The 27,804-nt window shown below is 41.0% G+C and overlaps 2 protein-coding genes and 1 long non-coding RNA gene across 3 annotated transcripts in view; all 3 read left to right on the top strand.

Annotated features, from left to right (window-relative positions):
- The window catches only part of LOC135076720 (uncharacterized), a 36,048-nt gene extending 27,316 nt beyond the window's left edge, over positions 1 to 8,732 (top strand). Inside the window, exons 25-26 of the mRNA XM_063971141.1 lie at positions 1 to 182; positions 8,531 to 8,732. Coding sequence (XP_063827211.1) covers positions 1 to 182; positions 8,531 to 8,719 — 371 coding nt within the window. The 3' untranslated portion in view covers positions 8,720 to 8,732. The remainder of the gene's footprint in view (positions 183 to 8,530) is intronic.
- A 1,064-nt stretch (positions 8,733 to 9,796) lies between these two features.
- Positions 9,797 to 21,323, top strand: LOC135076584 (uncharacterized). The gene is made up of 3 exons (XR_010258314.1): positions 9,797 to 9,893; positions 10,774 to 10,901; positions 21,097 to 21,323. It is a non-coding gene; the product is annotated as an uncharacterized LOC135076584 (long non-coding RNA).
- Positions 21,324 to 22,765: 1,442 nt separating this feature from the next.
- Positions 22,766 to 26,027, top strand: LOC135076583 (uncharacterized). The gene is made up of 3 exons (XM_063971013.1): positions 22,766 to 22,842; positions 24,704 to 24,839; positions 25,809 to 26,027. Exons 1-3 carry the CDS (start codon positions 22,798 to 22,800, stop codon positions 25,988 to 25,990), a joined length of 363 nt encoding a protein of 120 aa, XP_063827083.1. The 5' UTR covers positions 22,766 to 22,797; the 3' UTR covers positions 25,991 to 26,027.
- The last annotated feature ends 1,777 nt before the right edge of the window (positions 26,028 to 27,804 follow it).

Genomic DNA, 27,804 nt, shown 5'->3' with positions numbered 1-27,804 from the left:
GCACAGAAGAGCACCTACTCTCCCAGATATTCGAGTGGGCGGTGCAGACGTGCGCGAGCGTGCACCGCGCGCCCAACCAAGAAAGCCGCGTGCAGGCGTCCGCTCTACTGGCGGAACTGGCGCGTGGGCCTTGGCGGAGCCACCAGTGGCTGCGGGCCAGCAGTCTGCAGGCCTTGCTGCAGGTTAGAAAGAAAGAAACATTGCAATGCACATCAGAAAAGACCAGTGGCGGCGTAGCATGGCACCCGGGGCGATCACCCCCTCTCCCCCGTTATAGGTCCTAAGGCACCCCCTGGTACCCCCCAGGATTTTGGGGTTACCTACCGATTCGAAGATTGAAAGACAATCGCACCCCACCGTATCATGAATAGATCGCAGATTTGCCATGCAGATGTGCCAGTGAGTACTACTCTGCGCGACTTGTGTCACCCCCTGATGCTTGGCACCCGGGGCGGACCGCCCCCCCCCCCCCCTTACGCCGCTACTGGAAAAGACAAAGTAGGTATATAAAAAAAGCAAACAAGACAGAGGTAACACAAAAAACATACAATGGAAGCATACAGTGCGCGTATACATTTTAAATGTACAGTATTTTTACATTTCCCTTCGTTTGTACAGATACAAGCTTAGGTCGGAGACTATTCAAATTCAAATTATTTATTGCATGTCACATGGGTAAGGGTTGACAAGAACATAATATTGAACATGTGACGCCTAGTGAAGGCGTTGCAAAAACTTAAAAATAACATTAAAATAAAGAAATATTTGTCAAACTAAAATAAAATTAAATAAACATTAAAATCATAAAATTAAATAAACATTAAAATTATAAAATTAAATATTATAAAATTATACAATTACATTATTATTATTATTGTATAAACAAAGACAGACCATTACATAATATTTTCATTAAAAAATTCAGAGATGGAATAATAGCTTTTGAGAGTGAGAAACTTCTTTAATTGTTTTTCATATGATGATATTTTATCTATATTTTTAATTTCATTTGGGATGTGGTTATATATTTTTATTAACATTGAGTGTGGCGCGGAAGAGTATAATTCGAGTTTAGTAGTTGGTACCTTCAGTTTGTTTTGATAACGATTATTGCGTCTGATTAATTTAACAGGGGAGTAAAATTCAGGGTGTCTTCTTACGAACTTACAAGCTTCAAAAATGTATAGGCTAGGTAAAGTGAGTATATTAAATTTTATAAAATGGGGCTTGCAGGTGTCAGTTTGTTCTATATTAGATAAAATTCTGATTCATTTTTTTTGAAGTATAAAAATTTCTTGGATTGCACTGCTATTTCCCCACAATATGATGCCGTAAGAGAGTCGCGAATGGGCATATGCATGATAGGCGGAGAGAGCAGTTTCCAAGTTGGTAATCCGTTTTAGTCGACCCAGGGCATATATGAAAGATGACAATTTGTTTGATAGCTTCTGGATATATGGTTTCCAATTTATATTTGTATCAATGTCAATACCTAACATAGAAGTTGAATCTACCGTTTCTATTTCCTTTGATCGATACTTAAAGTTAATGTCAAGGGGAGTTTTTTGGTATGGTCTGAATTGAATTAGTTTGGTTTTTTCAAGATTCAAGTGAAGGTTATTATGACTAAGCCAATCCATAATCGAGTCCAGTGCTACGACCAGGTCCGTCTCAAGCGTGACTGTATTTTTACATGGCAGGATAATCGATACGTCGTCTGCAAATGAGACACTATCGAAGGGAATTTTCTGAGGCAAGTCATTCACATAGGCCAGGAACAGAACACAGCCCAGGACGCTTCCCTGAGGGATAGAGCCGGTGATGGGGATAATGTCTGATCTTATGTGTTCAATGCGTTTCGTCTCAAAATCTGTATTTTCCACCTCAACATACTGATACCTGTTTCTGAGGTATGATTTGAACCAATCAAATGGCGTACCCCTTATACCAAGTCCGTAGAGTTTATCTAATAAAATTTTGTGATTTACTCTATCGTACGCTTTACTCATATCGAGTAACAGACCCACAGCGTATTCTTTATTATTAATGATGTCTAGTATTCTCTGCACGTACTTATACACCGTGTTACTTTGCATTCTTGCCATATTCACAGAGATAAAAGTAGGGAACAATACCTATTATTTAAGATTTAACAAGAGACTCCCATAAAGAAAGTACACTAAGATTTTAGTAAATTTGGTTTTTCAGTACAAATCGGAATAAACCAATTTTGTCTCGCACGTTCTACAGGTGCAAGTGGAATAAACCTAGTGGGCGTGGCCTAGTTCTTAATAATCTGTTGTTTTATGGCTCTGGGTACCAGCCTTTTTATCCAGTCATAATAATTATTTTAAAATACTCTTTAATTGATTTCAGATTTTCCTTTCTACTTTACGCGCTTAGGACCGTCAAAAATACGTAATAATTATTAGGGTTTTAATTAATTTTAACATTGTACCCTATTTTTACAAATTAATAAATTAAGAATGAAATGAAATCACCTTATTCACAATTAATTATTTATTTATAAGTTCCTACTTACAAAGTTTACGTACTGCGAAGCAAGTGTTCAAATTGTCCTCCGTTCTGATGAAGGTACAGTCTAGCACGGCGAAGCGTAGGTTTTCCGCTTTAGTTTTCGCAACACATAAACGTTTTGTCTCACAGTTTCACTAAAACAATCCTTTCATGTAACGCGTTTACACTGTTTATCTCTTCTGCGCATACCAGTCGTTTCAAGTCACGCCAAAAATCCACTAGTGTCAGGTCCGAGGATCGTGGTGGCCAAGCAACTGGACCCCCTCGTCCAATCCACTGTTCACCAAACGTATTATTCGCGCACTTGACGTCCTTATTGTGGGGGAGCACCATCCTGCTGGTAGTAGAGCATTTGGTGTAACGCTAACGGTACGTCATCAAGCATTTCGTGACGTCTTGCAGACACTCCAAGCACCATTTTGATTAAATTATTCGTTGTTTGAATACACTTCAGACATTTTTGTATAATTTATAACGTGATTTGTGATTGATGGTTTTCTCAGTTTTTTACAAGTGTCAAAAAGACATTTTAAAGACAATAGATTGCAATAGATATTTAAAAAATACAATAAAAAGTAAAAAAGTCTTCATCGCCATCGCCAACAAGTGATGTGCATGCGTTACGATAATTAGTGATGTGTTTAACAGATTGTCGATAAAATAAAATACTCAAGATTAAAAAAAAAATTTTTCGGGCATTATTTTTTAACGGATTTGTGATCAGTATCAGTAATATAGTAACCTCTGTAAATATGGCAAGAATGCAAAGTAACACCCTGTATATCGATGGTGGAAGTATCAATTAATGTAAGGGACATTTTGGCCAAAATGAGTTATATATACCAACGCATTCAGAATTTTCGGCTCTATCGATTGGTATACTTGAAATGTTGATATCTTTAAAAAAATGTCCCTTACCTTAAACATTTTTAGTCGTCTGAATACGACTTTTGGGGAAACAAATGATTTAAAGGACGTAAATTCCTTTTAATAATACAATTCAGCCCTTACCCTAAACTGTTGGTTTTAACTTTTGAACTCATTGAACCTTACTTCATTTTAAACTTTTTGATTTATCATAATTAGGCCCTTACGTTAATATGCATATAGGATATCAATTACTTTTTTTGGTGGTGATAATTATGCATTTAATGCCTCCCACTCCTACTACACTTTGAACACTAAGTTGTCTTGTTTCTATCTTTTTTCTGTTCATTTTTACGCAGTTGGGTTTTTGACCGAGGGGCTGAAGGCTCTTCAGAAGCTGTTCAATTCCGTCATCCTCGAAGGAAAAACGCCTACGGTATGGCACAGAAGTGTGGTAACACTCTTCTTCAAAAAAGGCGACAAAACCTTGTTGAAGAATTATAGACCCATCTCACTTCTGAGCCATGTCTACAAGCTGTTTTCGAGAGTCATTACGAATCGTCTCGCTCGTAAGCTCGATGACTTCCAGCCTCTCAATCTCTCAATCGCTTTAGTACACCACATACATACGCCACGGCAGATTATACAGAAGACCGAGGAGTATATAGTCAGTCACTTTGCCTGGCGTTTGTGGACTATGAGAAAGCTTCGATCGAGACCTGGGCAGTACCTACTACAGTTTCTCCAACGGTGTCAAATGTGTTGAAAGGCTTGTACGAAAACGCCACAATGTCGTTCCGTCTCCAGGATCAAGACTCGAAACCAGTTGCAGCAGCAGACAGGGGGAACTGAAAACTCCGAAACTGTTTCTGGCATAAATATCAACGGTGAGTAAATAACCCACCTTCGATTCGCAAACGATATCATAGCCATGGCTGAGACCGTGGAAGATCTAGGCACAATGCACAATGGCCTCAGTCGAGCCTCTCAACAAGGGGGTTTTAAAATGAAACATGGACAAGACAAAATCATATCAAATGTCCGTGTTGCACCCACTCCTCTAAAGGTTGGATACTTTACACTCGGCAGTTGTTGACACATATATACAGGGTGTTAGGTAAATGGGTATATGAGCCGACACTAACCCATGTTAACATATGCATATATAGCCTGACCAGGAACATAAAAACCCTGGCATAGAGGCGCGTCAATTGCATTTGATAGTGCAACACTGAGTACAGTCGTACCTGTGTTAAATTAATAGGCTAACTTTATGTATCACAATTCAGGATTACGGGCTAATTTGATATTTTCATAAATTAACGAAAAAATATTATTATAGGTAACCTGGTTTAAATAAATTAAATGAAACCATCAATCGAGTTAGTAGGATTTATTTTATTATTCATCAATAATCAAATTCAGAACTTGAATATTCAACTGCAATGTCTGCTCATGAACGCTTCAAACTCGGTACTTCTTTCCCAATTCCATAAAATTCAACACTTAGAAAGTGACAAAAAACTTTAAAATAGGTAGTTGAAACAAACCACAGCTAATTTTCATAGTGGACTGTACTATACGATAAACATGTCAGTCAATTTGACAACCTTTGTCGAAAACATTATTCAATGAAAATATTGTCCGAACCCTTAGTATTTCTCTTCGACAAATACTTTAACACATTGTGAACCACTTTTCTTTCACGACTATAAAAAGATTTTAGCAATTTAATTCACAAAATCAATTGCGCACATTTAAAATAAAGTTTGTTTATACTTTGACAGCAATAGACTGACATGCAAGGTGACATGTCAATGAAGTTTTTAGTTACTGTTGCCATTAAAAGAAATTAGTACCATTAGTTTTCCGCAACATGGCGAGGGTTTTTATGTTCCTGGTCAGGCTATAAATGGTATGGTGAAGTCAGAAATTTGATATCATCATTTTAATTTTTTAAATGTTCATACAAAATAAAATTTATAAAATCAGATTCGTATGAAAATTAAAATAATTAAAATTATGATATCAATTTTCTGACTTCACCATACCATGTATATGCATATGTTAACATGGGCTAGTGTCGGCTCATATACCCATTTACCTAACACCCTGTATACCTAGTACAAACAGTCCTAACTGGACTGGCTGGTTATAGTGTCACGCGGACCGTCCAGTGCGGATCCGCTTCACACAGCCGATCTGTAAACTTCGAGGAAGCGTTTTAGAGTAATGCGGTCCGCAGGAATCGCTCGCTCCCTATCAGTTCATACAGATTGGCTGTGCGGAGCGATCCGCACTGACGGTCTGCGTGACACTAAAACCAGCCTTAGGTAGGTCTAACTTCGAGGAAGAGGTCAATCTTCGAATCCAACTCGGCTGGCAACGTTCAGGAAGCTTCGCGATATTCTCACGTCTGAAATATCGCACTGTCTCAAGACAAAAGTCTTTGATAACTTATGGATCTGAGACGTGGTCGCTTACTGTGGGCCTCATAAGAAGACTCAAGGTCAAAGGCGATGGAGCGTGCTATGCTCGTAGTGATTGAACCAGAAATGACGTGATCCGCAGGAGAACCAAAGTGACTGACATAGTCCGCAGAATCGCTAAAATCAAGTGGCAGTGGATGGAGCTCGTAGCTTGCAAAGCTGATGGCCGCTGGGGCAGAAAAAATCTTGAGTGGCGACCACGAGCTGGAAGACGTAATGTGCTGCAGATCCCCACTAGGTCGACCGACGATCTGGTGAAGGTTGTAGGAAGTGCCTGGATGCGGGCGGCGCAGGACCGGTTGTTGTGGAAATCCTTGGGGGAAGACCTTTGTCCAGCAGTGGACGTCATTCGGCTAAAACGAACGAACGATGATTGAAAAAAAAACCTAACTGCGTAAAAATGAACAGAAAAAGATAGAAACAAGACAACTTGTTCACAAATGCAGACGTAGGCATCATCAGTGACTAAATGTTTTGTTGGTGATGTGTATTTGATGCCTCCAACTGCATTTGTGAACATTAAGTTGTGTTGTTTCTATCTCTTCTCTTCGTTTTGTTAATGAAAACTCGAATGCAACCTCTACTTACATCAGGTTTCAATGTTAAAATTGTCAAGTTACAATAATATTACTGTCGTGTTTATTCTTAAATGTACCTTACAACATACATGACATTCCATACTGTGAAATTTCAACATTGTAAGGTACAGTCAAGCTCTTTTTTTTAATGTAAGGGACATGCTATCTTTTAAACTACCCATTTTTCGAAAATTTGGCGTTTATATTATGAAAGAACAGAAAATTCTAAGAAACTTTGCCATAGAAACTATTTAAATCGTAACATCACATAAAAAGATATTGAGGTATAAAGAAAAAAAAATTCGTTTTTTGGCTCTCCTGAAAAGTCGTGTTTTGTCCCTTACAGTAATTGATATTTCCACCATCGATATAGCCAAAGTAGTACTTCTATTTTTTCGAAAGCCATATTGGGTATCGTTAAATATTTTAAATTTTTCAAAGAATGAGGTAAGTCGTTTAGCCATTGCCATTTCCAGTATTTTAGCGGATGTTGGTAGCAACGCGATTGGGCGATAATTATTTGCATCGGATTTGTCTCCTTTCTTATGGACTGGCTTAACCAATGATATTTTTAATGCATCAGGAAAGCAGCCCTCCATGAATGACTGATTTATCAGTAAGGTATATGGATATACTAGTTCATCAGCGCAATTTTTCACTAAGCATGGGGGGATTTCGTCTATGCCAAAACTTGTTTTATTTTTAAGATCATTTATTATTTTACGAGTTTCACTTTGTTCAATTTGTTGCAAATAGAGGGAGTTTTGTATAATGTTATTCTTACTCAGGGTCTGAAAATTACCTATAGGCTGTGTATTGCTTATTGTACTGAAATAGTTGTTAAAATGGTTTGCTACTATTTTTGGGTCTTTGTGTAGTGTTTGATTTTGTTTTAGGATAATGTTTTGCTTAGGTGCTCGGGGTCTGGAATTTATCTGGTTATTTATAATTTGCCACATAGCCTTACTTTTGTTTTTTGAGTTTATATATTTGTATGAATTATTTAACTTTTTAGACATATAGAAAGCCTTTCTTAATATTTTACTATATGATTTATAATAATCGTGAATTATTTTACTCTTTGTTTGTGATTTAAGGTATTTTAAAAGTCTTTTATTATGGCAAGACCTTTTTAGGCCAGGAGTCAGATAAGTTTTTCTTTGTTTGTTGTACGATTGGTATATTGTTTTAGGGATGTGCCTATTTAAAAGGTTTTGCAGAGTAGCATTGAAGGCGTTGTAATTACAGTTAACACTATTTCCAGGTAAGAGTATATCGTTCCAGGCAATAATTTGAAGTTCGTTTTTAAATTTCTTTATATTTTCATCGCTAAACTATGCCAGAAGTTGATATTCTACTTCTCGCTAAGCGACAATAACGAACCGCCCGTCTTGCGATTATCGCCCGCCACGTTTGCGGGTGATGATCGGCGGCTGTGTAACCGCGCAAATAACCGGTCCCATGAGTTTTGAAACCGTGAGTTTTGGAACCGCAATTCCACAACCACCGCGGGTGCGGGTGAAAATCGTGCCGTGAGTTCTTAGCCTTAGATCTAAGGAAAGCGGGAGGCGACTGGGGGTTGATGGGATTTTAAAAAATCTGTTCAGACTTCAGTATCTGATCTTCAAATCATACTAAATTTATCCAGTGTCTCATTCGTTTTATGGAGTCAACATCAGCCAGCCAACATCCTCGCGGTGTTTATTGCTTCCTTTTTGCGGCTCTGTATTTATTTTTTGTCTCTAGTCTGTTGCCTTCTTCTGACTGAATAATAATAATATTTAATTTACTTCAGACTTTCATCCATAGTTTGTAAGGATTAGTAACAATTTCCTTACATTATGTAGTTGAGTTACGCCCGTACTCACAAACGATGCTTGCTTATGTAAAGCAGCAAATCGAACATACAGCGTTGAATAGAGATCTGTGGTTGTTTCGTGCGTCAGCTTATGCTTACACGCGCACTGTGAGACCTTATAGTAATGTTTGTGAATACGGAAGTTAGTGTACGCTAATTTAATGTTTTTAAAAACTTTAGCATTCGTTTATTATTGTTAGGTGTGCCACCTGGGTGACCGAGAGCTGAGCGATTGGTGCGCGGCGGCGTGTGACGGGCTTCAAGCGTACACGTGGGCGGCTGGAGAGGCCGAGCTGGGTGCTCGCCTGCCGCTATTACTGCACCTGTTCACTGCTGGCATCTTCCAGAACGACCGGGTGAGTCAAAAATCAAAAAAGCTTTGCACTTGACAGAAAGATAAAGAAGCAAGTAAGACGTAAGTACATACAAAGTGACAGCATACATCAAAACCGCCAGGGTTTGCCTCGAAACAGATTTTCAGCGGAGGCCCGTTGTCACGGCAACAGCCCTGGTATTCCGAAGGTGTATTCCGAAGCGAGCAGTGAACAGCAGCTTCCAATATAGCACGTGCAGGGGCAGTTGTTCTGCGGCCCGCTGCTGTATAGTGTCATCATAGTATAGATAGTTTCATCCACGGAGATGCGCTCCACCACTTTTTGGTCGAGGGAAGCGTGGTTATAACAGCGAGGCAACTGGATAATTATCCAGTGCATGCGCACACTACAATAATGACGCTCGGATTGCTCGGATAAATCTTTCCGCATCCCGCGCTTCCTTCGACCAAAATGTGTAAGGGCGCGTATTCGTGGATGAAACGATCTATACTCATGTAACACTATGAGCTGAACGTCTGGCTTCAAGCGTACACGTGGGCGGCTGGAGAGGCCGAGCTGGGTGCTCGCCTGCCGCTGTTACTGCACCTGTTCACTGCTGGCATCTTCCAGAACGACCGGGTGAGTGCCGCTATTGTACTACCATAGGTGTTATTCCGAAGCGAGCTACACACAGCAGCTTTCAATAGCACGTGCAGGGCCAGCTGTGTCCCGATTGCGGACGAACGAAAATCAAGTGTTTGCACAAATTCATATTGCGGTGTCGCTTTGACAGCTAGTTCAAACAAATTCAAACGAATCTGTAACGTAAACGGAACGCACTTGCGTCTTCACGGACATTTGCTGTTTTAGTGAAAAAATAAGGTGTTCGGACTTATAATGGAAAGTGGTTAATTCCGTTGTTTCGTCTTTGTTTGCTTATGAACTTTACCGCGATACCGAATTGCACATCAGGTGGAACGAAAACGGAGCGTGACTGGAGGCATTACATTACAAAGGAATTGGAGACATTACAAATTAGCGCAATCGGGGCGCTGCCGCTGTCTTCTACGGCCCGCCGCTGTATAGCGTCACCATAGTACTCGTGCAACACTATGAGCTGGGCGACTGGTGCGCGGCGGCGTGAGACGGGCTTCAAGCGTATACGTAAGCGGCTGGAGAGGCCGAGCTGGGTGCTCGCCTGCCGCTGTTACTGCACCTGTTCACTGCTGGCATCTTCCAGAACGACCGGGTGAGTGCTGCTACTGTACTGTTACCATAGATGGAATAGAATTCGTTTCAGCCAAATGACGTCCACTGCTGGACAAAGGCCTCCCCCAAGGTTTTTCACAATGAATGGTCCTGCACTGCCCGCATCCAGACCTTTACCAGATCGTCGGTCCACCTGGTAGGAGGCCTGCCCACGCTACGTCTTCCAGCCCGTGGTCGCCACTCGAGGACTTTTCTGCCCCAGCGGCCATCGTCTACGAGCTATGTCAAGGTTTTGTATTAGGTGTTATTCCGAAGCAGCTATAGACAGCATCTTCCTATAGCTCGTGCAGGGGCAGCTGTCTTCGGCCGTCCGCTGCTGTACAGTATCATCATAATAGTGCTCATACAACAATGCTATGTAAGCTGAGTGATTGATATGCGGCGGCGTGAAACGGCCTGAAAGCGAGTGTAGGTGGACCCGGCGAGTTTGCTACTGCTGTTTACTGCTGCAATCGTGTCAACGGAAATGGTCACGTAGGGCTGGCAGTGCCTTTATACTACTCGAGTATATGCAATCACTTCCGTGCAACAGACGAATTTATCACATAATTACTTATCTATACTTAATATTATAAATGCGAAAGTAACTCTGTCTGTCTGTCTCTCTTTCACGCCTAAACCACTGAACCGATTTTGATGAAATTTGGCATAGATATAGTTTGAGTCCTGGGAAAGGACATTGGATAGGTTTTCCCGGTTTTTGAGACAGGAACGCGCGCGATTAAAGTTTTTCTGTGACAGACAAAATTCCAAGCGGACGAAAGCTAGTTTTCCTTATACCTGCGGTGTGTGGCTTTGATTTACTAAGCCTATTCACACATGCAGGGAATTCCACTTATTTTGTTTTCCTCTGCGGGTAGGTGCTGGAAGAGGCGACGCGCCTGCCGTGGCAGCGGCTGCCGGAGCCGGCACTAGAGGAGGCGCTGGAGCGCTTCTTCGCGCAGCACTACAGCCTGGCCGTGCCCTACCATGAGCTGCCGCAGTTCAGGTAATATAAGGAAAATGTGTGTGTTACCGTTCATGTCGTCGAGTTGGGCGTTAATGACGGCGACTCAGTTAACGCTAATGCTATCATTTTTGTGTGTCTTATTAATGCATCGGTTCGCGCCGCGACAGAGTTAAGAGACCGGGACAGAAGACTGCGACAATGTTAAGGTCCGGTTTATTCAGAACACTTCTCTACTCCGCTCCGCCTTGGTGGAAACCGGGCCAAAGTATCGGTTCGCGAGGGAGACAGAGACAATAGACAGACACCTAATCCTAAATTCTTTAGAAATTTCCATCGATGTAAACAAACACTTATGCACACAATTTCACTATAATTACTCACGTTTTCTTAGTATCATACACATTATTTCACAACCTCATGAAACCAACTTTATTCTCATGACGAAACAAATATGAAATCTAACATTGAAATCAAAATATTTTAACAAAATATTTGGATGGTGAAAATTTTTGCAACATGTTAAAATGTCAAATCGACATTTGACGTTTAAGTTTAGGTCCTATCTCTGGAAAATCTGTAAGTCATAGACAATATTCATAGATAATAATCTGTAAATTTAATCGATTTTATTTCAAGTATTCAATTATTTCAATTACCAATTACTTTGATAATATTAATTTTGAATAAAGTCCAACAATGTATGTGATGATAAAATATCCTTTATTTTGATTTAGTTTCACAAAAAACAATTCTCCCGTGACACTGTTGATGACATGACAAATTCTTCTTTTTTATTACTTTATGGTATTAAACATTCCGCCCACCATGACCGGAATGGTCATAATTCCGCCCACCATGATTAACCACCAACGAAAGAGTGGACTGTATAGTTAGGTAAAAACAAAACATTATAAGAAATTTAAATTGGTTAAATCATGGTGACTAGATAACAAAACAATAGTTAGAGTTTAACCTTATAAATGGATAGGTATACAAAAATATTGTTCTAAGATAACTTAACAACTTAACTTACTTGTTCACAAAAGTGATTAAACAAAACGAAAACCACAAAACTCATCACTTAAACATGATAATATAAAAATAAAATAGCTCTATTCAGCCACTGGCAAAACACACAATTTTACAACAGGCCTTTTAATAATGGTATCCCTACATTTTATACTAACAACTCTCGTAAGGTTGTCCAAACCTTTGTGCTTTTCGGTAATTATGCCCATTAACCACTTCGCAGGAGGAAGATCGTCCTCTTTAACTAAAACTACATCCCCAATTCTAGGCTCTGGTGTTTTATTTGCCCATTTGTACCGTTGCAAAAACTGAGTTAAATATTCGTTTGACCACCTACGCCAAAAGACCTGGAGCATTTGTTGGGTTAGCTGCCGGCGTTTCAAAGATGATATTGTTGACATTTCATAATTGTTATCGGGCACAAGTACTAAAGGTTCACCGATGATAAAATGACCTGGTGTGAGAGGTGTTGGATCTTGTGAATTGGTACTGATCTGTGATAACGGCCTTGAGTTGAGACACGCTTCAATTTGGTATAACAACGTAGATATTTCTTCATAGGTAAGGGTTGCTGTGCCAATCACTCGCTTCAAATGGTGTTTTGTCGATTTTCCTTGGTTACATGGTAAGCTTTCTTTTCTTTCTCTTCTAAGTTCGCGTCCTTCATGTCCGTTCTGTCGTGTTCTATGGTTATGTTTTTTAACCATGCAGGTCCACTTTTCCAGAGAGGAAGTGTATCATATTCCAGGTAAGTCCAAGAATTTTGATAATTTCATCTACTTTGAGTTCCAAATTGCTTGTTGTTGTTTCTGAATCCTTGCTTATTTCATTTAACAGTGTTTCATTGTTGCTTGACCATTTTTGAAGTTCAAATCCCCCTTTGCTGTGCAACTCATTCATTTGTTGAAATATTTGTTTTCCTTCCAGAACTGTGTCACATCCAGTAAGTAGATCATCCACATAAAAATCATTTAGGACTCTTTCAGCTGCCAATGGAAACTGTTTACTGATTGCAGTTTGATATTAACTACATGTTTAGAGTTGACTGATGAGTTACAATCACTCCCTACCCCAGTTATAACACTTCTGCTTGCTACTTTCTTCAGCCCAAGTAATTGGACTGCAGACTCCGTCACGAACGAGGCCTGTGATCCCTGGTCCAATAAAGACCTAAGTGTGATGAACGATCCATTATTTGTTTTAGCTTTTACCAACGCGGTTGCTAAAAGAACTTGACTCTTGTTGTTAGAGAAACAAGTGGTAATGTTGGTTTGCTGGTCAATGTCATCAGATGTTGTTGCTGTTGTCGCAACAACATGATTGGTTCTTGATGGGTTAATTGATTGTGTTGTTTGAACATTGTTGGATGGTACGTTGTTATTGGTTGAATGCAATAAAGAGTGATGCTTCTTATTGCAGATTCTACATCTAGTAGGCAAACGACAAGTCGTAACCGAATGATTCGGGCCTAAGCAGTTAAAACAAAAATTGTTGGTTTGGACAAAGTTACGGCGAGCTGATAGTGTTTCATTTAAAATAAAATATAAACGAGGTTATATTCCTGTAATGTATTTTTTCTTCATTGAATGCAACAACACACTTTGCGAAGAAGTATTTGAAATTCAGCTTTATTATAAAAAAGGCCTTTCGACCACTTTTCGACTGGTTTACGATTTTATTGTGCACTTTGTCTAGACCCACACTGCCGTCCAATCACTATAATGCCGTTAACCCACAATTGGTCAATTTTGACTTTTGAATACCATCCGAATCAGAAAAAAATGCTTAATCTAGCACTATTATCGAAATTTTTATATCTTGTTTAGTTCCTGAGATAAAAAAAATAAGAAAGCCGCTAACTGCTTCGCCTCTGCAAGATTACATAACTAAAATGCAGTTACATTACATTTCTTAGCTTAAACGCGGTTAAGCGTCTTTAATTGTTATTAGAATTAAAAATTTAAGAAAAATTACAAAGCTTTATTGCCGTTATTTACAATTTCTAGTCAATACAGCCGTTAAGGTACTTTAACGACAATATTGCTAAGCTGCTCTTTGCAAAGCTTTAATAGACTCCTCAAGACTAAAACGCCGTTAAGTAAAATTATTAGACTTAAACGCAACAAAGGTCCAATAACGGCATTATAGCTTTGTATTACATGAATTTATTTATTAAAATTGCACTAGTAAATTCACCATTAAGGCTAACCAAATGTAACAATCTATGTGTTTTTTATATTTTTACAAGACTTAAATGCCGTTAACCTACATTCCTAAACTATAATGCGGCTATGTTCAAAAAGTTGAATGAAGTGTTCTAAGCGTCGTTGCGTGCGTCGATCACTCAGCTCAGTCAGAGTTACTGATGTGCCGCTGATAACGCTCCCGGAAATATTCCTAGCGTTCTCAACAAAAGAAATTTAGTTTTAATTTTATGTTTGTTGTTTATTAATATGTGATGTGCAATGTTTCTATGTTTTATTATCTAAGACTAGTCGTTATAAACAAGGTATGAAACGTGTTAGTGAGATATTGCTGTCTTGTCACTATTTTCGTGGCTAATGCGCACTGCAACTTTAGGACACGGCAGCGCGGTAATTGAGCATCAGTGTGCCTCATGAGTTTTAAATGATAAGAACACGTTGCGTTTTGTTTTCTAATTTTAAAAATTAGTAAAAGAAGCCTGGACGTGTTCGATCATTTTACTTGTTCATTTTGTTTTACATCTTCTATGTTAGACGAAGACATAACGTTCGTTTGTTTCAGGCAAATGTCGTTCAACGGCTGGACAAAGGATTTCCACAACGATCGGTCTTGCGCCGCCCGCATCCAGGCACCTCTTCTGACCTTTACCAGATCGTCGATCCATCTAGAAAGGGGCCTGCCTGCCCACACTACGTCTTCAGGCTCGTGGTTGCCACTCGAGAATTTTTCTACCCCATCGGCCATATTCAGCTCTGCCACTTGATTTTAGCAATTCTGCGGGTTATGTTGGTCACTTTGGTTTTTCTACGGATCTCCTCATTTCTGATTCGAGCACGCAGGGAAACTATGCTTGGCATAGCACGCTCCATCGCCCTTTGGGTGACCTTGAGCCTTTTTATGAGGCCCATAGTAAGCGACCACATCTTAAATCCGTATACTATCACTGGCAACACACACTGGTCACAGACTTTTGTCTTAAGACACTGCGGTATTTCGGACGTGAAAATATCGCGAAGCTTCCCGAACGCTGCCCAGCCGAGCTGGATTCGACGATTGACGTCTCTCTCAAAGCTGGACCTACCTAACTGGATGGTTTGTCTCAGGTATACATAATTGTCAACAACTTCGAGTGTAGTCTCCAACTTTCAGAGGAGTGGGTACAACACGGACATTTGACATGTTTTTTGTCTTGTCCATGTTCATTTTGAGACCCACTTGTTGCGAGGCTCTACTGAGGCCATCGAGCATTGTGCCTAGATCTGCCACAACTACGATATCGTCTGCAAATCGAAGGTGGGTGATGAACTCGCCGTTGATATTTATGCTGAATCCTCTTCAGCCCAGAAGCTTGAAAACATCTTCCAGGGCGGTGGTAAACAGTTTCGGAGATATTACGTCTCCCTGTCTCACCCCTCGCTGCAACTAGATAGGTTTCGAGACCTAATACTGGAGACGGACTGACATTATGACGTTTTTATACAAACCTTTTTTGAAGAGGAGTACCACCATACTTCTTTGCAATTCCGTAGGCGTTTTTCCCTTAAGGATGACGGAATCAAACAGTTTCTGAAAAGCCTTGTACCGGCGTTCCGCCTGCATTCAGAAGCTCAGCTGTGATTACATCATCACCAGGTGCCTTGTTGATTTTTAGCTATTTGAGAACCATTCTATTCTCGTACATACTAATATACGGGATATATTCGGCAAGTGTCGGGTCAATCTAGCTAGCACGTATTTGGCGGAGAGGGAGCGGGAAAGCATCACCCGACGCACCCATTGCCCGCCGCCGACGTTATGGGCAAAGAAGGAGGCTCTATGACCTCCATCTGCCCCTTCCTAATAGGCCTCGGCCATCAGATACGGGGGTGTCTGGTGGCGTCTAAAGAGGCCGCGACGGCGCAGCACGTGTCCTGCGTGCCGCTCGCAGGAGGTTGAAGGCGTAATAACGCCTTCCTTGGTTTGGGCTTGGTTTAAGCGAGTGAAATGCCGAGCAGGGAACGCGGACGAATGCTTGAGGCAAAATGCCGATAGTGATGGCCCGCGTTCCCGACTCATATGGCTACCGAGGGCAACGTCAGGTTTTTAGTGGGTAGGCCCTGCCCTTCTGGCAGGGAGAACCCCACATAACCCACTAACCGCCCCCGCGGCTGGTGGGTATACAAATCAATGTATTTTCCTGACGAAAAAAAAAAAAAAAAAAGCTAGCACGTATTTTCTATAAAAATGTGTCAAATGATCCGTCACATAGGCTATCCACAACTTATTCAGAAGTCGTGAAACAGGCCCTTACTAAGCGATTGTGAAATATGACCTTAATGTCAAAAAACGAACAAATGGACAGTAACATTATGTAATTACGTGTAAAAAGACATTTCTGTCATTAAAACAACATTTCACGAAGAAAAAATTAAATTTAGTAAAGGTGTAGTTATATTGAGAATATTACCGTGAACCACTTATATGTCGACTTAATTTGATACTATTTTATTTAAGAATTGTAGTTTATTTCCATTTGATAAACATGATTCTCACCATTCTCACTAACTAGGTGATTATTATAAGCAGCGTGAAGTTAATTTATTAGGTAAGGCTTGCCGCGTTGTACATTATTATTGAATTAAATAAATAGATCTCAATATTTATTAACTACAAAATATTGTAGTTGTAACCTGTTTCAGTAAACAGGCAAAATAATATAAATATATAGCGGCAATGGTAATAAAGTGTCGTCACTTATTATTTTTATTATTGTGAAACTGCTAAGTTTGAGAACTTTCAATAGTTGGTTTTAATTAATCTCAAATAATGAAAATGTAAAGATTTTATTTTGTGTTGTCTTTTATGAGTATCTACTTTTTTAAAGTGGTAAATTTAAAAAAATATCATAATAAAACGTATGATTGATATCAACGAATGCTAAAAAAAGTAAAGACTTGATTTTTTTAAAATCAATATAAATTTTCAACACTAAAACAGGTTTTGTTATTTTTGACATAAATGCAATTTTCTTTATTTCCTGAACTATTAAGTAGCTAGTACTTAGCTTAAATGCCGTTATGGTGAAAAGTTTTGTTTTTAACTGCATTTTAGTCTTGTAATCAAAACGAATCAAACAGGCATACCAATAGTTTCGTAATTTATGTGTTAATACTAGACTTAAATGACGTTAGCTAACATTAGCTGCATTTAAGGCAAGTATTTTCACGTTAAAAAATAATAGTTTTACCGAGCTAAAACGTCGTTAAACTATTTAACGGCATTAAAGTTTAGTAGAATTATTAGTTAGAAACTCATTTTACAAATGTATCAAAGTTATTCAAGATCCAAAACTTAAACGCCGTTAAGGTAGCCATACCGGCGTTTTAGTTGTGTATATTTTGAGATATTATTTCAATAATACTGAGTTAAAATGTATAAATTAAAATATTTCAAAATCTATAATATGTAGCGTCGTGAGAGTTTGTGTCAATTGTAGCTCTTAAAAATACCTTTAAAATGATATATTTCAATTACAAATTACTCTTTTACTTTTGAAACAGCGAATTTTTTTTAATTCGTGATCTTTAAACTCGTTTTTCTCCGAAAGTGGTTTTTGCACTTAACGGCGTTATAGTGATCGGACGGCAGCACAGTATAATTTAAATTTATTTCCTAAACAAATAAAAAAGGGAAAATTAAATTTTCTTTGATTAAGAAGATCCTATTTTGACGATCACATTACTAATCTCAACATCAATCAGATGAAGGATTGATCTTAATAATTATACAAACGATCTTTGAAAATCTAATAATCGTCTGTTGCAGTCCGTAAATGACATTTACAGAATTGCGATTAACGAGAGATTTTGTCGCATCACTAGTAGATCAACTGACATAGACTAAAAATTCGTCAATGTCAGTTGGCCATATTTGTTTACATTTAGGGAAATTTCTAAAGAACTAAGGTATAAGTCAAGTGAAGGTCGTCTCCAGTCGCGGTCGCTTGTCTCTGTGAATTGCCGCCTTTCCATGCAAGGCTGCCCAAGTAGCAACAGATTATCTTCATAAGGCATTGAAGATATCTTGAAGACTAGTAGCCTAATTCCAGCCGTTGTCTTGGCCAAGACAATAGTCGCACTCAAGAAATCTTGAAGTTATGCCCCAAGACAATGGTAAGCAAAAAAGGGCACAATCCTTTGGAAATCACTGAGACAGAGTTAAGACAACGCTTAAGGCAGACTTAAACCCTAATTAAGAGTGTAGTTTTAAGAATTTCTAAACAAGTACTATAATATAACTTGTAGTATGACTGTAGACAAGGAAATAGAGTTGAAGATATCTTGAATACTTATTTAAGAGTAATAATTATTTTTACAGCTAAGGTTTATTTAACTTCATGAAGAACTATGTAAGACACTTTTTATTAAAGAGGAACTTTAATTTAGTAAACATTGTGATCTTTAACACTAAATCAACTTTAGATAAAGGTTAATGAAAATGGCGATTAAATTATTTTAATAACTAATTTATATTATGTCTAGAATAGACCGTGAATGTCATTTTTGCATAGGAAATATAAAACGCATTGTGGTTTCTCGTGTAAAATCAATGGATAATGTTATAAAACAGGAGGGCCTTGAAAAAAACCTAATAAGATAAATAAAATATTACGAAATTGTATTGTATAAAGAAAACTTTGAGGTTATAAAATAAGATTTTATTTTATGCAAACGTTCTTAGACATTTATGCAACTAGAAAAAGTGTAACAAAGACGTACTTCAATTTAAATGTCCTCTTGTTATGATATTATTGGTTAATTTCTGATTTAATTTTTGTTACACATAGCTCATAATGGCGGTAATTCTAATTTGTCTTAATGTAGCAAGAGTATAGAAGATTTTTAATTTGTAAGTTTAGTGAAGAAAGAGTTGAGTCAAGTTATACTTTACATAGTATTAGTTTAGAAACATTAGATTTAACTTACACTTAAAATTCACTTGATGAAGTATTACTTAAGTGCATATGGTATCAAGTAGATCTTTAGTTTTATTTAGTTAAAACTATATAGTTTTCATTCTGTCTCAGTCTTGCTAAATTATTGGTCCTGCTATACATTAAAGAACAATTCATTTACTAACTAATTTATTAATTACATGATTTCTCCCTCGGATTGTCCGTGTGGAAGTCGAAAATGGTTCTAATAGGATTTTAATTGGTTTTTACGTTTTTAGTTTTGTTATAACATATAGGGCGGGTAAATTGCAGCACCCGCATATTTCGTAAAGTATTCTTTGAACTTTGTAATTGCGACACTCAGAGATAAGCAATTAAATTTATTGAATATCGGCCATATGATTTTTGCCGTATTAATGAACACATCATGACGTATTTTATTGTGAAAAGTTTTTATTTAATTGTTTTTATGGAATTTTAACAATTTGTGATTTTGTTAAATTTAATCACACAGTGTTTCTAATTTATTAAATGAGAAGATTGAAAAGCATAAATAAGTGTGGATTACAATTAATAGAAACATTTTTCGGTAGTTATTATGTTAAGATTTTTTTAAAGGAAGGCCTACTGTCACCTAGTTAGTTAAATTGTATAATATCATGTTGTACCCAACTTTACCATACAATTTCGAAAATATTTTAGACAATACTTTAGTAAATCATATTTTGAGTTTACTTATCTAAGTACCTATTATAATAAATCTGTAGAGGACAATTCTGTACATGGAATATATTTTCAAAATAACTATCAGGGGGTGATTAGTGATCGATACTGATGCCAAAAATGCAATCAGTAAAATTTTTGTCTGTCTGTCCGTCTGTATGTTCCTTATAGAAACAAAAACTACTAGACGGATTTTAACGAAACTTGGTACAATTATTTTTCGTACTCCTGGGCAGGTTATAGTATACTTAGGAATTCCCACGGGAACGGGAATTAGCGGGAAAATCCTTTTGTATGAAAAATCTAAACCGCTTAAGTTAGACGCTTGAAATTTGGCATGCAAGTATCTTAGTAAACTTAAAGCTTAGTTACAACAGGATATTGCAAAATTCTCACGGGAACGGGAATTAGCGGGAAAATCCTTTTGTATGAAAAATCTAAACCGCTTAAGGTAGACGCTTGAAATTTGGCATGCAGGTATCTTAGTAAACTTAAAGCTTAGTTACAACAGGATATTGCAAAATTCTCACGGTAACGGGAGTGAGCGGGAAAAACATTTGTATGAAAAAATCTAAACTGCGTAAGATAGATGAAGGGGGTAAAACGGGATCCACGCGTACAAAGTCGCGGGCGGCCGCTAGTAATAGCATAATTTAGTTTGCGGGCGACCGCACGCATTTTGTATCAAAAATTAATACAATAAGCTGCGCACGCAGGTGCATTACCTTGAATTAATAGGCGTGATCCTGTTTTATCGAAATCGTCCCGTTAAGAGTATTTTTTCTCAAAATGTACTAATTCTAGTCAAAAAGTAATTAACTTAATCTTCAGAAAACTATTTCTAAGACAATGGTCTTTAAAAAGTCCTAAGTAAATCTACGAATACTTTATTTACTTTGCAACACTTAAATAATACTTTATCTATACTATTTAGTATTAAGTGAGCATACAAAAAATCTTAATTTAGTAAAATAAGTTTTTTTTAACTTAAGCTAAGAATAACTTAAGACCAAATTATCTAAAGAATACTTAACTTGGTTTTGGGTATTCTTAATTTGCTTAAGTAGCGCTCGATGAAGAATATAAAGTCTTAAAGAAAAAAATCTCTATTCTAAGTTAATTTGGTTTTAGCTTAAGTGTAAATTTAGATAGGGTTAAGACAAGTAAGATTTTGCCATTAATACCAATTGCTACTTGGGTGGGTTGCACCATCTTACTTTAACTTTAACAAACGTCACAAATCTGTCAAACTCCATACAAAAACACCAATCATCGTTTTAGTTACGGTTAAAGTTAGATGGTGCAACTCAGCGTAACTGTATCGTGTTCTATTGTTTACCACAGGGTATTGCTTTACGCGGCGGAGCTCCGCTGGCCGCCAGAGAGCCTCGGCAGCGTCAGCGTCAGCGGCTGCAGCCGACAGAAGCGCGGCCGGCTCGTGTCCACGTGGGTGCGCAGCGCCAGCGCGCCCCCGCTGGCCCCCCACGTGGCCCCCCACACGCGCGCGCTGCTGGGGGCCATCAGTATGGCAGGTCAGTGGCTCCACACAGCGTCATTAGTATCAGCGCCTGCAGCCGACAGAAGCGCGGCCGGCTCGTGTCCACGTGGGTGCGCAGCGCCAGCGCGCCCCCGCTGGCCCCCCACGTGGCCCCCCACACGCGCGCGCTGCTGGGGGCCATCAGTATGGCAGGTCAGTGGCTCCACACAGCGTCATTAGTATCAGCGCCTGCAGCCGACAGAAGCGCGGCCGGCTCGTGTCCACGTGGGTGCGCAGCGCCAGCGCGCCCCCGCTGGCCCCCCACGTGGCCCCCCACACGCTCGCGCTGCTGGGGGCCATCGGTATGGCAGGTCAGTGGCTCCCACACAACTTCATTAGTATCAGCGCCTGCAGCCGACAGAAGCGCGGCCGGCTCGTGTCCACGTGGGTGCGCAGCGCCAGCGCGCCCCCGCTGGCCCCCCACGTGGCCCCCCACACGCGCGCGCTGCTGGGGGCCATCGGCGTGGCAGGTCAGTGGCTCCACACAGCTTCATTAGTATCAGCGCCTGCAGCCGACAGAAGCGCGGCCGGCTCGTGTCTACGTGGGTGCGCAGTGCCAGCGCGCCCCCGCTGGCCCCCCACGTGGCCCCCCACACGCGCGCGCTGCTGGGGGCCATCGGTATGGCAGGTCAGTGGCTCCCACACAACTTCATTAGTATCAGCGCCTGCAGCCGACAGAAGCGCGGCCGGCTCGTGTCTACGTGGGTGCGCAGCGCCAGTGCGCCCCCGCTGGCCCCCCACGTGGCCCCCCACACGCGCGCGCTGCTGGGGGCCATCGGTATGGCAGGTCAGTGGCTCCACACAGCTTCATTTGTATCAGCGGCAGCAGCAGACAGAAGCGCGGCCGGCTCGTGTCCACGTGGGTGCTGGCCCCCCACGTGGCCCCCCACACGGGCGCGCTGCTGGGGGTCATCAGCGTGGCAGGTCTGTGGCTCCACACCTCCATGGCTAGCAGCGATCACTCCTGATGTTATCTTCATCATCATTTCAGCCACAGGACGTCCACTGCTGAACATAGGCCTCCCCCAATGATTTCCACATCACGTGGTTGGTAGCGGCCTGCATCCAGGCAGGCAGGCCGATGCAGGCCTACTGAAAGCGCTGACGCCTTCTGCCACCTTTATGAGGTCGTCGGTCCACCTTATAGGTGGACGTCCCACGCTGCGTTTTCCGGTACGCGGCCTCCACTCCAGAACCTTGCTGCCCCATCGGCCGTCAGTTCTGCGTACTATATGCCCTGCTCAATGCCACTTCAGCTTGCTAATCCTGATTTTAATTAAGATGCAAGGTAGTGTGGTACTTACATCTACCTAGTAAATACCTATTTACTCTCGCCTTGAAGAAACCCGGATGAACCTCGTTCGGGAAAGATATCAGTAGGCAGCGAGAACTAGCTTAGCTGTTCGTATCTCGTATATTGTAATAAGGTTTAAACTCCAATGTCTGATGTTCCAGCGCCTCACTTGGCGAGATCTGAGGGTGAAGTAGAAGAGCTGCTGAGCCGTGCGATGGTCATCATGTGCATCGAGTCCGCTGCCACCGCCGCGCTATCAGTGAGTTTATTTTCATAGTTTTTACCACAGATTACAGAAACTAAAGGGAGATGTGACAAGGGGGCGAGGTCGGTGTGCAGCAAAATGCCTAAAAACAGAACACATTGCTCGTGACAGCGATGATGACATCAGCGACGTCATAATGTAAACAGCTTACATTGCTTGCGTAGTACTAAATATTTTATTCGAACGTTGATACCGCAGTGGATAATGAGCACATATTTTGATTACTTTGTGTGTGTGAATTTCTAATGCGACACTGAGTTTCGAACTCAGTGCATTAGTTGACATTTCTCTATATCTCTATGGTTTTTATGCTTTAGACTTTTCTGCTAAAGAATAAGGAAAAATCGTTGTTATGCTGAGTTACTGAAATAAACATTATTTAATAGTATTGTGGTGATACTTATTCTGAAGCCGGCTTCAGGAAATAGTTGCCGATAGCACGTGCAGTGGATGCACGGTTGATGGCGCCGCAAGGTGGTGGTATTCGAAAATGTATTCAAATATAGAAAAGTACTAATGTATTACGTAGCAGCCGCCTCGGAATAGTGTCTTTAACCCTCGCTGTACGAGGTGGGGTGTGACACACCCCAGGCCTTTAAAAATCGTCATAATTTTAAAAATTTGCAAGTACTGAATTTGAAATTCTCAGTAGCTGGAATTATGGCGCTGCTGCTTCGATCAGCGTTGCAAAATCAGTCCAGCGGTGAATACCAACTGAGTTACATGCCTTTAAAGTGCGTGTGGGTGTCACACACCCCACCTGGTACGGGACGTTGTTAAAAAAGTTAAAAAATAATATTACAGTTTTTGGTATAATTTATATATTTTTAGCTTTTTTAATTGAATAAAATTCAATACAAATAACATTTTTCGTGATTTTCACGGAATCTGAAATTATCAAGCACTTTCAGTCAAATGAGATGACTTTTAGTGCGAATCTGGAAGTTTAGTACTGAGATCCGAAGATGTATGTGAACATACACTTATGGGCTACAATTTATACTTGGTGATACAATTTATGGGTTACTGAAATGGAATAGCATATTTTATAAATAAATAAAATTGTAACGCTCCCATTTTATGCATTGAGCATACTCATTTTCTTTCATTAGAATTGTAGTAAATTGAAAACCTATAATCAAAATAAATTTATACCCTTCCAGTTTTTAATTTACTTTTAATTATAAGTAAATATCTTGTGCTTTGTTAAATAAAACGGTTGTCATAATTAAAGGCACTAATTAAAAATTATACATAAGAAACTGATTCCTCAATTACAAGAACAACGGAAATTGTGTCTTTTTGTTATTTTATGATAAAAGTGTTATAATACACATTTTCAGCTCAGAGCTTTTCTTATACCTAATTAGCATACGTAAATAATCAATATTAAATATAAAATTCCACCTAAAGAAATGTTCAATAAAAATTTTATCACTTTGTATATTGGGGTATGTCATACCCCACCTGGTACGGGACGTAACTTTTAGTCACCTCGTACACGGAGGGTTAAGCATCCTTTTGTGATAAGTAAAGTAACATTACCGCGATGCTACGACACCATGCTGAGTGTAGAAGTAGAATGAAAAACTTGTAAAATTTTGTTACCCATTTTGTAAATTGGATTATCTATAATATAAAAATGAATCGCAAAATGTGTTGGTAAGCGCATAACTTAACAACGCCTGGACCAATTTTACCAATTCTTTTTTTTAATATCCAAGGATAGTTTTTACGGCGAGAAAACCCTAAAAAAACTCGAAACTTCATCCCTAAGGGGGTTAAACGGGGTCCACGCGTACGAAGTCGCGGGCGGCCGTTAGTACTGTATAAACCTTTATCTATTTGTATCTAGGTGTGGGAGCAGTGGGTGCAGACCGCGCCGCCTCTTTTATCTCGCGCAGCTGTATACTGTGTGCACACGCTGACCGCCTACGAACCGTATGCGTCGCTCGCTGACGCCTGCGTGCGCGCATACTTTAGCAGTCCTGGTGAGTTTGGTTATAGAATAAGGTTCTCTGTTTGGAAACTAGATGGCAGTGTCTTTAATGAAAGAGACCGCGCCGCCGCTGCTGTCTCGCGCAGCTGTATACTGTGTGCACACGCTGACCGCCTACGAGCCCTACGCGGCGCTCGCTGACGCCTGCGTGCGTGCATACTTTAGCAGTCTTGGTGAGTTTGTAGTTGTTGTGGAATAAGGTTCTCTGTTTGGAAACTAGATGGCGGTGTCTTTATGAGACCGCGCCGCCGCTGCTGTCTCGCGCAGCTGTGTACTGTGTGCACACGCTGACCGCCTATGAGCGTCGAGCTCTATGCGGCGCTCGCTAACGCCTGCGTGCTCGCATACTTTAGCAGCCCTGGTGAGTTTGGATGTAGAATAAGGTTCTCTGTTTGGAAACTAGATGGCGGTGTCTTTAATGAATGAGACTGCGCCGCCGCTGCTGTCTCGCGCAGCTGTATACTGTGTGCACACGCTGACCGCCTACGAGCCCTACGCGGCGCTCGCTGACGCCTGCGTGCGTGCATACTTTGGCAGCCCTGGTGAGTCTGGATGTAGAATAAGGTTCTCTGCTTGGAAACTAGATGGCGGTGTCTGTAATGAATGAAACTCGGTGGCAAAGTATTCCCTTTTGTTTTTTTTTTAAATAAAATGTTTTTGTTGGCTGTATTTTCTGTGGAGAAACAGTAATTTGTTTGACTGCTTCGTTCGTTCGTTAGTTTCAGCCAAATGACGTCCACTGCTGGACAAAGGCCTCCTCCAAGGTTTTCCACAATGTACTGCTTATTAAAAGGTATTCCGACTGATGGCGTCCAACCTGTGGTGGCTCCTATCTTAAAAGCTGCATGAAACCATTGCTTAATTTAATCCATTCCAACATTGTCTATTAAAATCATGTCATTTCTTAGCTTTATAAATAGCGTCTAGATGTTTCGTTAAAAATGACCTACTTTTTTTACAGAGTGCCCAGGCTGGTCGTCCATAGCCGTGCTATGGCGAGGCGGGCACTGGCGCGATGCATCCCCGCTGTGCGCCCGCGCACGCCTGCACGCCGCCTACGTCACGCTCGCGGCGCACGACCACGCCCCCAGCGCTATACGCGCCGCGCTATTGGCGCTACTTGCTGCTGAAGTAGACTTGTAAGTAACATGATATTACAGGATAATGACTCGTGTTAGAAATACGTCCTAACTGGTCGTCCATAGCCTCATTGTGGCATGCGGATACTGGCGTGACGCGTCGCCGCTGTGCGCCCGCGCACGCCTGCACGCCGCCTACGTCACGCTCGCGGCGCACGACCACGCCCCCAGCGCTATACGCGCCGCGCTATTGGCGCTACTTGCTGCTGAAGTAGACTTGTAAGTAATATAAGTACAGCATAATGACTCGTATTAGAAATACGTCCTAACTGGTCGTCCATAGCTTCATTGTGGCGTGCGGATACTGGCGACGCGTCACTGTGCGCCCGCGCACGCCTGCACGCCGCCTACGTCACGCTCGCAGCGCACGACCACGCCCCCAGCGCTATACGCGCCGCGCTATTGGCGCTACTTGCTGCTGAAGTAGACTTGTAAGTAACATAGTATATTACAGGATAATGACTCGTGTTAGAAATACGTCCTAACTGGTCGTCCATAGCTTCATTGTGGCATGCGGATACTGGCGACGCGTCACTGTGCGCCCGCGCACGCCTGCACGCCGCCTACGTCACGCTCGCGGCGCACGACCACGCCCCCAGCGCCATACGTGCCGCGCTATTGGCGCTACTCGCTGCTGAAGTAGACTTGTAAGTAACATAGTATACTACAGTATAATGACTCGTGTTAGAAGTACGCCCTAGCTGGTGTCCATAGCCTCATTGTGGCGTGCGGATACTGGCGACGCGTCACTGTGCGCCCGCGCACGCCTGCACGCCGCCTACGTCACGCTCGCGGCGCACGACCACGCCCCCAGCGCTATACGCGCCGCGCTATTGGCGCTACTTGCTGCTGAAGTAGACTTGTAAGTAACATAGTATACTACAGTATAATGACTCGTGTTAGAAGTACGCCCTAGCTGGTGTCCATAGCCTCATTGTGGCGTGCGGATACTGGCGACGCGTCACTGTGCGCCCGCGCACGCCTGCACGCCGCCTACGTCACGCTCGCGGCGCACGACCACGCCCCCAGCGCTATACGCGCCGCGCTATTGGCGCTACTTGCTGCTGAAGTAGACTTGTAAGTAACATAGTATATAACAGGATAATGACTCGTGTTAGAAATACGCCCTAGCTGGTCTTCCATGTCTCATTGTGGCATGCGGATACTGGCGTGACGCGTCACTGTGCGCCCGCGTACGCCGCCTACGTCACGCTCGCGGCGCATGACCACGCCCCCAGCGCTATACGCGCCGCGCTATTGGCGCTACTCGCTGCTGAAGTAGACTTGTAAGTAATATACACTCAACATCAAATAAATCGCACCACCCGCAACAAGCACTTTCAAACGTATGCATCCATCCCCACTTCCCATCAATATTGCCACCATTTAAATTGCATTTAAAAGCCTAGTTCTAAACTTCATTTCATTAAAAGAAAGGTTTTTACCCCAAAAATGTGTCTTTAGAAGGATCCAGAGTCACTTCTTCAAAAAATAGGCTATTACGCTTGAGCCAACTTTTATGGCTATATAAAACTGTTAAGTTGGGATTAATCGGTATCCATCTGTTAAAGAGGACACGTGTGATCATTATTTGGTTTTATAACCATAAAATTTGGTCTAATTGTTCCCAGAGGTGAGCCCAAAGTGAAGTCTCTTTTCAAGTCACATTTATGGTATATGATAATCATTTATTTAGAAATTAAATGTGTTTTTATTTAAGGTTATTTATTGGGCTTTCAAATAACACCAATATTGTTGGGGCACCATGATTGTGTCAGAAGAAAATCTTTAAAGTTCGCGTCGCGGAAGGTGCGGTTT

The sequence above is a fragment of the Ostrinia nubilalis genome, chromosome 12 (assembly GCF_963855985.1).
Source record: "Ostrinia nubilalis chromosome 12, ilOstNubi1.1, whole genome shotgun sequence".
Classification (NCBI taxonomy): Eukaryota; Metazoa; Arthropoda; class Insecta; order Lepidoptera; family Crambidae; genus Ostrinia; species Ostrinia nubilalis.
The sequence above is the reverse complement of the archived record's forward strand: the minus strand, read 5'-3'. Positions and strand labels throughout refer to the sequence as shown.

What these genes read in the sequence shown, in the direction of transcription:
- LOC135076583 (XM_063971013.1), top strand. Translation starts at nt 22,798, where the DNA reads ATGGTCATCATGTGCATCGAGTCCGCTGCCACCGCCGCGCTATCA. An exon ending in CTGCCACCGCCGCGCTATCA is followed by an intron (nt 22,843 to 24,703) that starts GTGAGTTTATTT and finishes ATTTGTATCTAG; the next exon opens with GTGTGGGAGCAGTGGGTGCA. An exon ending in CGCATACTTTAGCAGTCCTG is followed by an intron (nt 24,840 to 25,808) that starts GTGAGTTTGGTT and finishes CTTTTTTTACAG; the next exon opens with AGTGCCCAGGCTGGTCGTCC.